Source organism: Chamaea fasciata, unplaced genomic scaffold (assembly GCF_029207755.1).
Source record: "Chamaea fasciata isolate MVZ Bird 193981 ecotype frontalis unplaced genomic scaffold, bChaFas1.0.hap1 SCAF_27, whole genome shotgun sequence".
In the NCBI taxonomy this organism is placed as follows: Eukaryota; Metazoa; Chordata; class Aves; order Passeriformes; family Sylviidae; genus Chamaea; species Chamaea fasciata.
This window is the reverse complement of record NW_027094112.1, coordinates 3140355-3155613: the sequence shown is the minus strand read 5'-3', so window position 1 is coordinate 3155613 and position 15259 is coordinate 3140355. Positions and strand designations below refer to the sequence as shown.

The 15259-nt window shown below is 52.5% G+C and overlaps 3 protein-coding genes across 3 annotated transcripts; 2 read left to right on the top strand and 1 right to left on the bottom strand.

The window, feature by feature from the left end:
- Window positions 1–50: 50 nt before the first annotated feature.
- Window positions 51–3919, top strand: CNTD1 (cyclin N-terminal domain containing 1). The gene is made up of 7 exons (XM_066205353.1): window positions 51–499; window positions 588–663; window positions 897–1068; window positions 1539–1701; window positions 2149–2293; window positions 2663–2759; window positions 3109–3919. The coding sequence occupies exons 1-7, from the start codon at window positions 328–330 to the stop codon at window positions 3268–3270; spliced, it is 987 nt and encodes a 328-aa protein (XP_066061450.1). The 5' UTR covers window positions 51–327; the 3' UTR covers window positions 3271–3919.
- Window positions 3920–4207: 288 nt separating this feature from the next.
- BECN1 (beclin 1) lies at window positions 4208–8308 on the bottom strand. Its single transcript, XM_066205351.1, has 11 exons — window positions 8144–8308; window positions 7994–8061; window positions 7858–7916; window positions 7376–7466; window positions 6982–7118; window positions 6620–6814; window positions 6267–6413; window positions 5633–5782; window positions 5484–5544; window positions 4884–5026; window positions 4208–4598 (listed from the first exon to the last, which is right to left on the bottom strand). Exons 1-11 carry the CDS (start codon window positions 8268–8270, stop codon window positions 4430–4432), a joined length of 1347 nt encoding a protein of 448 aa, XP_066061448.1. The 5' UTR covers window positions 8271–8308; the 3' UTR covers window positions 4208–4429.
- Window positions 8309–8470: 162 nt separating this feature from the next.
- Window positions 8471–14660, top strand: PSME3 (proteasome activator subunit 3). Its single transcript, XM_066205163.1, has 11 exons — window positions 8471–8576; window positions 9136–9168; window positions 9446–9508; window positions 9985–10089; window positions 10389–10437; window positions 11024–11136; window positions 11630–11698; window positions 11904–11971; window positions 12122–12176; window positions 12386–12472; window positions 12939–14660. The coding sequence occupies exons 1-11, from the start codon at window positions 8535–8537 to the stop codon at window positions 13017–13019; spliced, it is 765 nt and encodes a 254-aa protein (XP_066061260.1). The 5' UTR covers window positions 8471–8534; the 3' UTR covers window positions 13020–14660.
- Window positions 14661–15259: the final 599 nt, after the last annotated feature.

Sequence of the window (15259 nt, the reverse complement as noted above, 5' to 3'; positions counted from 1 at the left end):
GCGGGGTCACGTGACGGAAATGGCGCTGAGGCGCTGCCCCGGCAGGAGCCGCGCCCGGGCCCGGAGCGGGGCCTGAACCGGGCCCGGGGCCTGAACCGGGCCCGCGGCCTGCCCAGAGCCCCGCCCCGCCCCGCCACCAGCCGCCGTGGGGCCCTCCTCCAGCGGGGCCGCGCCCGGGGGCCGTCCCGTCCCTGGGCCGTATCCCAGCGGGCGGGAGTCGGCGCTGCCGGGAGGAGGTGGTCGGGCCCTGTTTCAGTCTCTCCCTGTGGGGCTGGGGAAATCGGAGGGCCCGAGCCTGTCGTTACGGCTTCGGCCCTGACCCGCTAAATGGGGTCTCAGGTGCCACTGGAACCCCGGGGCCGTGACTCAGGGCCCGTGTTCAGCGGGGTTGCTCCTGAAATTATCGAGGACACACTGATCCACTTGGCCACGGAGAATGAGCAGTACTTGAGTGAGCTGCCAGAGCAGGCTGGGTACTTCAAAGAGACACGGATCGTGGGTGAGAGTTACAGCCGCTCCCGGGGCCGGTGGCAGCTGTACAGTGAACTTCAGGAGACTAAAATGAGTGACTGATGTGCTTTTTGCAGAATTTATATTCCTTTTGTCTGAAAAATGGCACTTGGACCAATCGACACGGTACCAGGCAGTGGAGTTACTTGAAAGGTGATAAGAGTCCTAAACACTCAGCTTATTTCCCATTCCCTGATGGGGTTATATTGCCCATACTCTGTCCCCCTCACCCAAATCACACGTGACTAATATGTGTGTTGATGGCTTTGTCTTTCATTTAATCCTAATTATTAGTTCTACATATACCCTTAAATATACGTGGGACTGCCTTTCTTCCTTTTTCTCAGCAGACAGAACCGTTCTCTGAGCAATTGTGGGTTTTGTAGGTTTATGATCAAGCAGGTAGAGCAGATGTGTGGTGACAGAGGGAACTCTAAGGGTCGTGCCCAAGGCCAGAGGAGCAGCTGGAGCTCCGTGAGGGATCAGATAACCAACACCTTTGTCCTGAGACTCGTGTCGTGTGTTCAGCTTGCCAGCAAACTCTCCCTGCACTACAGTGTAAGCCAGCTCAGCCTGTCCTTGCTTTAGCAGCCTGGTTAAATCTGCAGTGTATTAATCTCTCTTAAAAATAGATTTCCTTTTTGAAAGACAGTAGTGATAATGAAATGCCAAGGACACGACATTCCCTTTAGGGCAGGCAAATTGCTGCTCGTCCAGTAACAAGTTTCTGGGAAACGTTCCCAGTTCTGGGGGGGGGAGGGGTGGGGGGTGGGAAACGTGCAGGGAAATCTCGGCCTCTGGTTGTCAAAAGCTGTGTGTCCACAGGGGTTCACATCTGCCTGGGGATGGTTTATTGAGTGGAGGAAACCTGTGGGAAAGGTCAGAGCTGGATTTCCCATGGCAGCCCCAAGGACAGGCGGGTGAGCTGCAGCCTCGTGCTCAGCAGGACAGAGAGGTGATAAAGCACTTTGCTCCTAGCAAGTGCCTCATTGCCTGGAAGACATTTTGTCTCTTTTCTTCCTCTTCAGAGAGTGACCAGTGACACAGCTTTAAAATTCCTGCAATCCTTAAAATACTCCTACACTAAACAGGAATTGTTGGAGTCGGAGCTTGCTGTTTTAAAAACTCTGCACTTCCACATCAATGTGTCAACTCCGTTGGCCTACGTGGAATTGCTTCTGGAGGTTCTAGGTGAGAGTATCAGTCAGAGAGAATGGGAAGCTAGTTTTTCTAGTAGGCTCATAGAGCTGTTGCTGATCTGAACCAAAACGTTACATATTTCAGATTTTTGCACATGGAACTGTTCAGATTGTCCAGGGCTTCACTTTTTAGATGAGAACTTTGTGCTCTGTAGAATATGATGAATGTTGTTGGAAAGCCAGTCGTAGTTCATTCAATAAAAGATTAAGTTAAAAGCCCCCAAACCTGGTGCCAGGCCACATTTTCTACAATCATTTCTACCATTTTCTTGGTTTGATGGCCTGAATTTCAGAGTGAGGTTATACTGAGGCTGAAGGGTCCTGTGGCATTCAGACACAGGGCAGTTGTCCTCAGAATTCTCTCTCCCTTATGGTACCTAACACTCCTAATTCAATTTAGTGACTCGAAATGTGGGACTGATGGTGTGATCTCTGCCAGGATACAATGGGTGCTTGCTTCCTGCCAAACCCTTACACCAGGTCTGTGTGCAGCTGCTGGACTTCTGCTACCTGGCCAGAGAGACCATCTATGACACTTTGCTGAAGATTGCCATCGAAAACTCCACACCAAGCAAACTGCAGATGTAAGGGCCTTACCTGACAATGACTTAAAAGAACTCTCTGAAATTAAAACCCTTAAAAAAAAAAGCTGATAAACAGTAGCATAACTCTTATTATGCCATTTTGGCGGCATGTTTTAAGAAATAACTAATATGGGGGGGCATTCATTGTTTCTGAATAGCAACATGCTTTTCCACAGCTGCTTCATGGGCAAGGAAAGTGTTTCACTTGGTTGTTACAATCCAGCCTTGCACCATCAATTCCAGCTTCGGGCGTTGGGCTTTGGTTGGCCTGAACAAACCAACACATCCTGGGCACTGGCAACTGCAGCAGCAGGTGCTTTTGAATAGTGAAGCAGCCTTTTACACCTGAACACACATTTCTTTCTGCAGAGCCAAGTTTTTAACAGTGAAGGAAGATTTCATGCTGTTGGCTGTTGGAGTCATCAGTGCAGGTGTGTTCATCCTGAGCCCCAGGCACTGGGAGCAGGTACAGTCACTGCAGCCTCTACAGGAACACAATGCCAAGGTGCTTTGTCTCTTTCAGCACTGTGAGTGCACTGGGAGTGGCAGGAGGGAGGGGACACCTCTGTCTTTTTATCGGGAAGCATGTGGGCTTGTGTCAGAGCTGAGGGCATGGGGCAGTTCTGTGTGCAGGGTGTGCTGGCCCTGGTGACTGTCCTTGCCTCACAGCCAGAACAAAACCCCACAATGTTTCATTGGCAGGTAGAGAAGCAATCTCATGGGACAACTCACTTTGAAATGTTCCTGTGGAGCAGTGACTCCTGTCAGTCTGTAAACTCATGGCCTTTAGGTGCTCTATCTTTTCTTTTTTCCAGGTTGTGGAGCATTTAAACTGCATCACTGGCATCACTCCACAGAGTATCCTGGAGTTCTCCTATGCCGTAGTGAGGCGCATCCTTGGCAGCAGCACACCTGAGCAGCACCGTGGCAGCTGTGGAACCAAATCTCCTGAGGACAGAATTTTGCCTCAGAAATAGAACCACCCTGTGCATCCAGTCACTGGCCCAGCAGCAGGACCTGTCACATTGCTAATAGTCAGCAGTGACACTCTGTGACACTGCCCAGGCACCCAGCACAGCTCAGGGTTACCTGGAGTCTGGAACAGCCCATCAGTCATGTGTTAATTAGCAAGGCTCATCCTGTTAGGCATTGCACTCATGCTCTGAAGACAGGTCCAACGGCACCATAGTGTTTAGAAATACCCTAAAAGCTTTATTGTAAAAGCTGCATCTTTTAAAGTTTGAATCTAAGTTGCCTTTAACCAAAGAGACCCCTCAGAGTAGTTGTGTTTGAAAGGTGCTGCCATGCCTGGTGCTCAGCTGGGAGCAGCTCTCACACCCGCGTTACAAATGGGGCTGCTTTTATAAAACCTGTCTCAGGTGCCTGTGATTGTCCCCTCTGTGCCAGCACCTGGAGCCTGTTTGCTCTTGCCCTACCACAGCCAGCAGTGACCAGAGTTGTGATGGGGACAGAATCAGGGCAGTGCTGTGACTGTCACTGCCACAGTGCCCAGGCTCTGTGTCCTGTGAGTGCCAGGGGTTTGTGCTGTGCCAGGCACTGCTGGCTGGAAACACCTGGAGTGTGGAATAGTTTCACTGTTCCCTCAGTGCAGCCCTGTGCAGGAACAGGCTGCAGCAGGGATTACAGTGTTCTAATTGTATCAAACCTTGTTAAGTTCAGTAGCACAAAGAAGTGATGATGTGACTTAGGATATACTTTATTTCAAACTGTAGTTATTCTTTAATGACCAGGAAGAATTCTGGCAGTTTTTCCACATTATTCCCCATGTTTGTTATGTTCTGCTTTTCCAACCTTGCATTAGCTGTAACAGAGCAGCATGAAACTGATAGGTGTTGTGAAGTTTGACAGTGATTTATGTGCATGGCCATAAACCCCAAAAGCAACAGTTAAGAATCCATTTAATAGCTGAGTTTTATTCTGTTCAACTCAATGATACAACTTTGCATATTGCTTTTCTATTAACTACTTGTAATAATGGTATTTTAAATAAAGTGTCTTGTGGATTTTTGGTATTGTAAACATTTTGTACTGGTTAATATTAAGAGACATCTTAATTTGTCTTTCTCCAACACAATGCAGACACTCCACAGCTGCCAGAACAAGTTCTGACCACAATTACTTGTTATAGAATTGGGATGAGACCCAGGCAAGGCCCCATTTCAGGTTAGTTAACATGAACTTCAGTGCTTTTGTCCATTGCTCTTCAGAGTTAAATTGTGTTTTAATTGAGTAAGAGCCACCACTGCCACCTGTGTCTTCAATCTTTCCTTTCTCCACGTCCATCCTGTATCACACACAAGCTTTAATTAGTGCACTCCTACTGCAAATATTTAATGTCAGTATAACATCAAGCACTAAATTTTAAATCTCATAATACTATCCTGTTTTTAAAGGGACTTTAGCAAGCCTCAGGACTCCACCCAAGGGGCTGGCTTTAAGTTTCAATGAAACTAGCAAACACACATCATAAAGAATTCCAGATGATTTCTGAAAGTCAGGACTGGAACACCAAGCAATGCTAGGGAGAGCATACAGAGCTGAATTTTGACACTTCTCTGGCAACACTCACCTGTAAGGCAAACAAAACCGAGTTTCACCTTTTTCCACTTCTTCCTTAAACTGTTGCACACAGTCCAGGAATGCCACCATGGCATGATCAAACTTATTGTCCCAGAAGAACCTCAAGCCTCCAGAGCAGTACAGGGGAAGCTCCTAGAAAAGAGATTTGTATCAGGCACCCCTAGCACTTGTTTTTGATATAGTCACTGCAGCTTTTTAACCTCATGTGAGGCTTAAATTTGTCATGGGATTCTGAGAAATGGCTTGTGGCACAGAGCAAACGTGACTGGTTTTGTGCAAGTGCCTACCACATGCAGGCATTTGTTCCTGACTTCCACCAATCCCAAATCATGCCATTTACCTGGCAATCACCCCAAAGCATGCCTCTGGCCAGCCGAGCCATTCAACAGCTCTGTGACTGTTAACACTGCTGGCTGGCAGCACCAGTGGCTTCATACAGGATGTGGAGTGAGATGTTACCATGTTGGAGGAGCTGGGGCAGCCAGCTTTCCTGGACTCCACACTCACAGAGACCAAATTTTGTTTCCTGCATCCCCCAGGGCTCTGGCACCCAAGGTCAAGGTCCCATGGTTTGTATGGGATCTCCTACCTTGGATTTGTCTGTGAGGGACTCCAAATAGGAGTGGTTGCCAAAGGGGACAAGACGGTATCTGAAAAAAGGAGACAGAATTCACAGGCACCTGAGTCTGCCTGTCTTCCTCTGGGTCATAAATGAACTGTGTGTGGTATTGCACACACCTCTGAAACTTCAGGCCCATTTTGTTGGCCAGGGCATGCAGCAGCAGCACAGTCTGCCCCCAGGCAGCGTTGATCTCATTCCATTCCACAGGAACGCTGGGGAGGCGGCCAAGTCTGAAGTTATTTATTGTGCCAAACTGCCCGCTGTGCCTGTGATAACAAGAATTATAAATAAGTGTGCTAGGCTGAGAAAAGCTCTTGGTCTGATAACCAAACAGGGGCTGTGTCCCAACAGCACAGTACACACAGTGCCAGCCATGCACACAGAGGGTTTGGGGCTGTTCTTAGCAAGTGCATGTAAATACCAAACACTTGTTCTCTTTTTGTCATAAAAACACAACAAAACCCCCCAGCCAGCCTCTCTAAGCTGCCTGCTCTGTGAACCCTAATGCCAGTGTCACTGCTGCCTGGCACAGGGTTCCCAAAGTGTTACTGGGACTGGTGAAGGAGCCATTTCCCAGTCCCACAGCCTGGCACACTTTACTCAGCTGTCACTCCTGGGAGGTGGCACTCATTGCTTTGCTGGGAGGTAACTGTGAGCTGGCTTGCACCTTTCCTGTCAAATGCAGTAACTTAACAGCCTCGCACTGCAGATTCCGAGCAAGTGGATATAATATTCCAGTGTCTACGTTACCAGATGTGAAAGGTTGCGTTGAACACGTTGGTTTTCTTTAATTTATCCAATTGCATCTGGGCATAGCGCATTTGGTTGTCCACACTTTTCAGCTCATCATCCAGCTCCAGCTGTTGCCTCTTGAACTCACAGTATTCCTTCTGATACCTTTGAGCAAAAGCAAGACAAGAAGTGCTGAGGGCTGGTTTCTACATCAGAGTGACAACTCTGCAGGTCAGTTTGGTCTCGCCACCTTTCCTTCTGCAGAGAGTGAGCCACTGGCATTTGGGCACGTTTACAGGTTTCTCATGTTACAATCTCATTTATCTGTTGCCTCCAACCCCTGCCACAAGCCGCAGGTGCAGTTCACTCACTGAGCCTCCTCCTGCTCCAGCCTCTCAGCCTCTGCCCTGACTCTCTCGAAGTCCTCAGCCACAATCTTGCGGTTCTTCTCAACATCCTCCAGCTCCTGGATCAGCCGCTCTTCCTCCAGTGCCAGTTCTTTCAGCTCTGTCTGCAGCTTCTCTTTATCATCCTCATTCATCTGTTCCAGTATCTCCAGACATCTCCTGAAGGAGAACAACAGGATTACCAAATCAAGTACCCTGGTAAGTCCTGCACTGCCAGTGCCCAGTTCTGTGGCAGCCCCTGCACCTCCTGTCAGCCTCAGGCTCTCCACGCTGACTGTGCCTCATGCTACTGCAGCTCTGTCCTGGGTCATCTCTGAATCACTCACTTGTAGTTCTGGCACTCGTTCTCTGTGATGTTGAGCTGTGTGTCCAGCTGGTCCAGCAGAGTGTCTGTGCATTCCTCACACAGTGGGTGATCCACATCTGTCTGCCCAGACATGATGTCAAAGAGGTCGCCAGTGACCTGGAGGAAGGGCTCACATCAGTGCAAGTGAAACCACAGGCAGCTGCCTGCTAGTTTCCAGCAGCTTCAGTTAGCAGAAATCTTCTTTGCAGGTCAAATATTGATTAAAATAACCTATGTTTACTTAACTACTCACCAACCAAGCCCCCTGGAGGACAAATGCTACAGAAAACTTTGCAGTTTAGTTTTGTAGGGCATCAGGAAAGACTGCTGCCCGCTCCCAAGGATCTGAGTTGAGCAGGTCACGAGCCACTTGCCTTCAGTCTCCGGCTGAGGTTTTCCATCGTGCCACCATCCGAGGCCTCTCCGATCAGCGTGAAACTGTTGGCACTTTCTGTTGACATCATTCTTGGAAACAATGTTACTGAGATGAGTGCTAAGTGCTGAGGGGAGGCAGCTCAAGCGCCAGACAAGAATCTGGGGCTGGGTCAGGGAAAAGGGAGAGCAGGAGGCTGGGGCAACCCGTGTTTGAGGGGCTCTGTCGGGTTTGTGCTGCCCCACAGCTGAGGAGCAGCCCCCCCAAGGACTGTGCAGTGCTGTGTTCAAACTGACAAGGAGCCCGAGGGCCACGGGGATCCTGCAGGGGAAACTCTAGGGGGTTACACGAACTGTTCGGTGTGACCTCCCCCATGAGGGGAGCTTTCTCAGGCGCTGCCACAGCGCCAGCTCAAGCGGCCCGGAGGGAGAGGCCAGGCTCCAGGATGGGCCGGGCCAGACGGGAGTGTGGCGGCGGCTGTACCTGGCTGGCGGGATGAACCTCCTGGACACGCCATCCTGCCGGTTCTCCACGAAGGCTTCCTGCAGGCAAGGAGCACCGTTACCGGAAGGCCCGGGGGAGCTGCCGCCGCACCCCGCCGCGCCCCGGCCCGCCGTACCTCCGTCAGGGCGCTCTCCTCTTCGTGCAGGTCCCCGGGCCTGGCAGGGGGGGCGGTCACCAGCGGGGCTGTGGGAGAGAAGGCGTCAGCCGGGCCCGGGCCTAGGCCCGGCGCCCAGCCCCGGCTCCCCACCCCACCGCGCCGCGGTACCGGTGAGCTCCTGGATGGTGAGACGGTCCAGGACCTTGAAGGAGGTGTCGAGCTTGAGCGGCTGGCAGCAGCGCTGGCACACGAAGCTGACGTGCGCGGTGCCGCCGCCCGCCCGCGCTCCCTCCATCGCGCCGCCCGCCCGCGCCCCGCCATCGCCGCGCGCCGGACGTGACGCAGGCGGGGCGCGGTCCTGGCAGGGGCGCGCGGAGCCGCCCGCGCCATTTTCCGTGTCCCCGCCCCGGGCGGCGCTGAGCGGCCAGGACCCGGCGGCGCGTGCGCGCGGGGGGTGTCACGCGGGCGGCGGGCGCGCGCGGCATTGGCGGGCGCGCGGCGTGAGGTCATTTCCGGTGTGGGCCCGGGGAAGCGGAGCGGCCCCGAGACCGGAGCCGCCATGGCCTCGCTGCTCAAGGTGGACCCGGAGGTGAAGCTCAAGGTGCGCCCGCCCCCCTGCTCGCCCCGGCCCCGCCCGGCCCGGCTCGGCTGCCGCCTCCGCCCCGCCGGCCCGCGCCGAGCTCTGCTGGCGCCGGCCCGGGGCGGGGCGGGCTTGGGGCCGCCCCACGGTGCCTCCCGGCCGTTCCACCCTGCCCGCCGAGCGCGGCCCGCCCGCCCCGGCGAGCCGCCGGTGTCTCCACCTCCGCCCGGCCCTGCACCGCCGGGGGGGCGGGGATGCGGCCGGCGCTGGGCTGCGGCCGCCCCCGAGCCGGGCCCCGGCAGAACGTGGCCGCTGGCCCGGGGCGGCCGGGCGGATCTTCCGCCCCGGCGGGAGCTGGGCGGTTTGCAGTTCTCCGCAGCGGCCGGAGCGCGGGGCGGGCGGCCGGAGCCGCTCCGGGGGTCTCCGGGCAGCCCCCGCTCGGTATTGGCAGACTCCTCCCGTTTCCCGGGAGAACGGGAGCTGTACTGGGAGGGTCACGGGGCTGCGGGGCCCGGTGCGCGGCCTCCCCGAGCCCCGCTGCTCAAGGGCGACCCTGACCTGTCCCTGTTTCGTTCTGTAGGTTGACTCCTTCAGGGAGCGGATCACGAGTGAGGTGAGTGTCACAGGTCGAGAAGGAAAGAGGTTTTTTGGCCGTATCTTTCTGACAAACTCGATTGTGAGTTGAGCCTGCCCTGGAAGCTTAGCAACACCCTGCAGTGAGGTTCCTGAGTCTCGTGGCTCTCTTCTCACCTGAGCTTTGTTTGGTTTTGGCAGCAGGAAGAACTTGAGTTCTCTGTTTCCTGCTCGTGCTCAGATGATTTCCCTGGTGTTCTTGCTTGCTAGTGAGAGCTGTGTGACCTTCTTTCACATCAATGCTTGTTCTTTCTTAGGCTGAAGACCTCGTAGCAAACTTTTTTCCAAAGAAGCTGTTAGAACTCGATGGATTCCTTAAGGTAGGGTGTGCCTTGTGCTCTGTATCCTTTTCCATTCTCAGCTACGTTTTGAAAGTGACGTGGCAGCTCTCTTCACAGGTGTTTTCTGTGCATTTCACCTTGTTGCAGAGGAACAAGACAGCAGCTAGTTGCTGACATGCACTGCAGTGCTGTTGGCTCTGGAGGGGCATGCTGCCTTTTGCAGTTTGCTTTGTGTGACCTCTCACATTTGTCTTTCCCCACATTTCCCAGTGGGCTGTCCCTGGCAGTGCTGGAGTCTCACAGGGACACCAATAGCTCACCATGGCCCAATAGCTCACCATGGCCCAGTGCTCCTGGGTGGGGGGATCACAGCTATTGCCAGACTTCTTGTCTTCATTCATCCTGATTTTACACTTGGACAAGAGAGAGGCCTGAATCTTTTGTCTTCTCGTTGTGTTTGGTGTGGCAGAATTTGTTAGTTCATAATCAAATAAGGAATCTGCTTTGTTTTGCAGGAACCCATCCTGAATATTCATGATCTTACTCAGATCCATTCGGACATGAACCTCCCAGTGCCTGACCCAATTCTTCTCACCAACAGCCATGATGGACTGGATGGGGTAAGGTTACTCTCTTTGGCTGTGATCCCAGCTTCTGTTAGAACTGCATGGTTTGCTCTGTGCTGGGTAGGATATTCTTATTTAATAACAGGCCTTGGCCCAGAGGCTTTTAGAGATTGGTCTCTCAAGCCTGGAAAGTCTGCTGGAGGTAACACTGCTCTGCAGTCCTTCCTGGGCTTTAAGGAAGAATGTTTAGAAACCAGGAACGTGGCAGGGCTCTAAGTTTTCCTTTCTTTTTCCTTTGCAACGCTTTTATAGCTTACGACTAGTTTGTGAGTAAAACATTTTGTATATTTTAGCCAAATATGAAAAAGAGGAAGCTGGAAGACCACGAAGAGACCTTTCAGGGTAAGAATCCCCAATCCCTTGTATTGCTGCCTGATCCCTGAGCTGCTGCACTGAGCCTTGGGGATGCAAATCATGCGAGCTCCACTTGCCCTGCCCTGACAGCAGCTGCTGTTCATGCAGGCCGGAGCCTGACCTACAGATGTTTTGATGTGGAGGAGTCAGGTTCCAGCTCTTAGAAGCATAATTAGTACTTCTCTGATAGACATAAATAGTACTTGGCTGGATCTTGCCTACTGATAGAGGCAGCTGATCTCCTGGTGGCTCTGTGCAGTTCCTCTCTTTGTCTGGAAGAAGATTCCAGGCTTTGGATTAAGCTGAGGCAGAACGCTTGCACCAGGAAAACCCTCTTTGCTCAGCATCCTCGAGCTCTTCAGTCTCGTCCTGCTCTGTGTTCTCTCTTTTCCTTCCCTTGTGGTCACTGCTGTGTTCCCATGCCCCGTTTCCCCTTCCCTACAGGTGGCCAGAGCCTGGCTCAGCCCCTCTGTGGCCGTGGTGGGAGATGAGCGAGGCTCAGGGGGCCCCTTGGCCCGGCCCCAGCGCGGCCGTTCCCGGAGTCGCTGACGCTGCGGGTTTGTCTCTGCCACAGGTACCAAAGTCTTTGTGATGCCCAATGGGATGCTGAAGAGCAACCAGCAGCTGGTGGACATCATTGAGAAAGTGAAACCAGAAATCAGGCTGCTCATTGAGAAGTGCAATACGGTGGGTGTGAGCCTGGAGGATGGGGAGGCAGTGGGGTGATTTTACTCCTGGAGAGGTGGGGCTGGGAAAGGAGCAGGTCCCTTCTGTGCTGTAGATGAGGAAAAGCAGGGCTTTTTCCTCTCTGATGGGGTCTGGGAGGCAGGTGAAACCCTTGGGGAGCTCCATGTTCACCAGAAGGAGAAGGATGTCTGGTATGAGGCCTCATGAGGCTTTGCTTTGCCCTTCTTCTGCACAGGCACAGACTCCTGCCAAGAGCTTCTGTGGCATGGTGAGGAGAGCTTCCCATGGGAAGCTGGGCCTGTGCTGGCTTGCATGGCATCCCAGTCATGTGGGAAGTGATCTTGGAAGTGTTACAGGTGCATAAGGGACCTGGAGCAGTTTATCTTGAGCTGTGTGGCAAAGGCAGGGTCCTGGGAGGCTTTTGCTGACATTCGTGAGAGAAGTCTTTGTGCAGATGTTAGCATTGGTCAGCGTTGTGATCTCTCCACTGCAGGTCAAAATGTGGGTGCAGCTTCTCATTCCCAGGATAGAGGATGGGAACAACTTTGGTGTTTCTATTCAGGTAAGGCACTGCTCTGTGCTCCAGGGACTTGTATCTCTGAGGTTCCTCTGAATCTTTCAGTTTGTGGTGTCCAGCGGCTGCAGTCATGGGGTTAGCTTAGGTTTTCAAACCCAAAGCTGAACTTGATGTGATGCTGCTGGGACAGAGCTTCCTGAGCCCTGAAGGCCAGCTGCAGCCTACTGGAGCTTCCTTGTCTCCCCTGCAGGAAGAAACAGTTGCTGAGCTTCGGACTGTGGAGAGTGAGGCAGCATCTTACCTGGACCAGATTTCTAGGTAGGCATGCAAGAACAGACTTCTTTTTTGGGATTTCCTTGGAAAAGGAATGTGTTTGGGAAAGGTCCCCCAGCTGTTGTTACAGGGCAGCTTGGACCTGAAAATAATCCTGGTGCTGTTTATCTGAGCTTTAATCTCTTTTCCTGCCAGATACTATATCACAAGAGCAAAGTTGGTTTCCAAAATAGCCAAGTACCCTCATGTGGTAAGTACAGGGACGTGGAGATTTACACGTTCGTGCTGCTGCTTCTTGGGACTCTTTGAGCTGCTTTATCACTGTCCTTTCTGAGCTGAGGGTGCTGGGGGAAGAGGAGGGATCACACAAGGATTGAGGGCAGCAAGCTGCAGGTGGAGGGCTCCTTTTTGGAGGGCAGGGTGTGGGAGGCTGTGCTGAGCCGTGTCTGCCCCCGGCAGGAGGATTATCGCCGCACCGTCACGGAGATCGACGAGAAGGAGTACATTAGTCTGCGCCTCATCATTTCAGAGCTGAGAAATCAATATGTGAGTGAAAACACAGAGCTCACACCGGCTCCTCACGTAGCAGTGGAGAGCCCTTGTGATCCTGCTGCTGCTCCTCTCCCCTTTCCCCCTGAGCCTGCCTGTTTCCCTCTTCGGCTCCAGTGAGACAAGCCCACTGTTGCTTCTCCACCATCTGCTAGAGATGCAGATGTTTCCAGCAGTGTTCACAGGGCCCTAGTGCAAAATATTCATGCCCCCTCTGTGGGAATCTGATCCTAAGCTCTTCATACAGTACAAGTCAGTCCTAGGGTTTCTGTATAAATGTTTTTGGTGTTGCATGTACTGGCTTCTGTAAGGTTTGTCTGAAGGAAGCCCTTATCTTAACCAAGTGTGTGGTTATCACAAGGGTTGAGGATGGTGCCAAGGGGAGTGGTGCTGCTGTGGTAGCCAGTGCTTGTGGTGAAAGCTGGATGGTGTCCCCTCTGAGTCCTGTTCTTCCTTTTTGCAGGTCACTTTGCATGACATGATCCTTAAAAATATTGAGAAGATCAAGAGGCCTCGGAGCAGCAATGCTGAGACCCTCTATTAAGTGTCAACGTTTGAACTTGAGAACTGTTCAGTCAACTAAAGACCGTCATTGCCTTGGTTTGTTACGTGACTATCGAGATGGGAAACTGGCTGGAAATAGTATTGCATTCTTAGTTAAACTCTAAAGAAATTCTTGCCTAGTTTTGTGATTGGTTTTGTTCAGGTCTCAGGAGCTCTCCCTCTTCCTCTAGTCACTGGTAGTAGAGGCCATGCTGCATTGAGTGCCCCAGAGGCTGCTGCAGCCAGACAGGGACATTCCTTCATGCCTTGCTTCCTACCTGAGTGGGAACACTATAGACCAAGCCCTTGTCCTGTCCCATCTCTTGTCTGGTGGCTGCACTGGGGTCTCTGGAACAGGGCAAACAGCCCAGCACGAGGGCAGGCCCAGCAGTGCCACAGCAGGGAAGCTCTCCCCACCGCTGGCTGTGGCCAGGCCCCTCTGCCACCAGCTCTGCACTGACCAGGGACCCTCCCCCTTGGCAGCTGTGCTCTGGTGCCACTGAGCCATCTGCACTCCCTTTCTGGCACTCTCCTGGCTCAGCAGAGGCTGCCCCACAGGTCTCTGCCTCACCAGTGCTGTCTGGATCAGTGCAGAGCATGGGGCAAATGCTTGGAACTAGAGCTGGTGCTGTCATGAGCTCAGGTGGCTTCTGCCATTTGACTAGAGCCACTTTCCTGGCTAAAACCAATGTTCTTTCACATACATCCCAATTGCCCCTTCAGCATGGGTTGCTTTTGCCTGGGCTGAGGGAAGGGATGGGCTGGAGATCTGATGCTAAAGTCCTAAAATATCTGTGCATGTGATCAGACTGAGTCCCCCTGTCCCTGGCAGTGCTCCCTGGTGCCTGGGCAGAGCAGGCTGGCTGCCACAGCTGCCTGCCACAGCTGGTGCTTGACGGTGAGGGTGGCTGATACCCACCTGGTACCTTGCAGACCTTGCAGTCTTTCCCCTGCAAAGGGCACACTCCCGTGCCTCGTGACTCCTCTAAGCTGCCAGAACATTTCGTGGTCCATTACAAACCCCTTTGGAAATGACTGGTTGTATTGCGTCAGTTTTTGTGTGTGGCAAGTGGGCCCATAACGCTGCAGGCTTCGAAATTTTCTTATTTATAGTATTTCTACTTAAGTCCCCTAATCAGGGAACGTTAAATCATTTGTTTCAGGAACCTCGCTGTTTCCCAGGTCTCGCTGTTACACCTGTATATTCTTATTGTGCAGTAGCCTTAAGAGTTGTGTTAATCTCATTGTAACAACAGTGACAAATGGAATGAACTTTCTTCCCTTACTTTTTTTTTACTTTGTTTTTAGTTTTTTTTGGTTTTTTTTTTTTCCTCTGCTTCCACATCTAAGAGCCATGTTGTCTCTTGCTGGTTTCCCAGGGATTTGCCCAGAGTGTGGCGGGCTGCTGGCCCTTGCTATAGACTCTTCTGTTGTTGTTTGTAGTAAGTCAACTCTTAGTCTTCCCGCTAATAAATATTCAGTAACAAACCAACTGCGTTGAGCTGCTGTCTGGGAGCAGCACTTCCCCTTGTGTTTCTTTGTATTGATTCCTTTTAATTTGTTCAGCTTTCTTTGCGAGATGAACGTATGTAAACTTTTACCATGTCAAGAAATTAAAATAAGGTACTTGGAATTCTTTCAAGGCAGCCCCCTGTGTGTGATGCTGGGCTCTTAGGCCATGCAGTTTTAGTGTCCAGTTCTGGTTCTGCCTTTCTCACATTCAGTTGCTCCTTCCCTTCATTCTCCTCATTCCTCTTTTTGACTGTTACGAACTAGTCTGCTGTGTAGGTTGTTTGTTCCTTCAGCATGCCTCTCACTGGGCATGATTTTGCCCATGGGCTTGGGGTTTGATGGAATCTGTGCCATCTCAGCCCAGTGTGCGACTTGGACTGTCTGAGTTCAGACAGCTGTGGGGACGTTGCATGGTGTTTCTCTGAGCCTGTAGTTGCTCCAGGGTTTCTCTGCCAGGCAAGTGTTTTCTGGGCAGGTGTCTCTTGGCTGTCCTGGATGCAGCACCTGGTGTCTGTGGGGCACAGAGTCTCTTGCTCCTGGCTGCTCCCTACGTGTGGTACCCAAGGAGAGGCAGCTGCCCTGCTGTCCCCAGCCACAGTGCCCTCTGCTCTGCTGGGGCTTGTCCTGTTCCTCCCTTCCCTCCGTGCTGGGGCACAGAGGCCTCTTGAGGGGCACTCCAGGCTTTCCTGAGTGTCCTGCCCCCAGCTGCAGAGCTGCAGCCCATCTGAG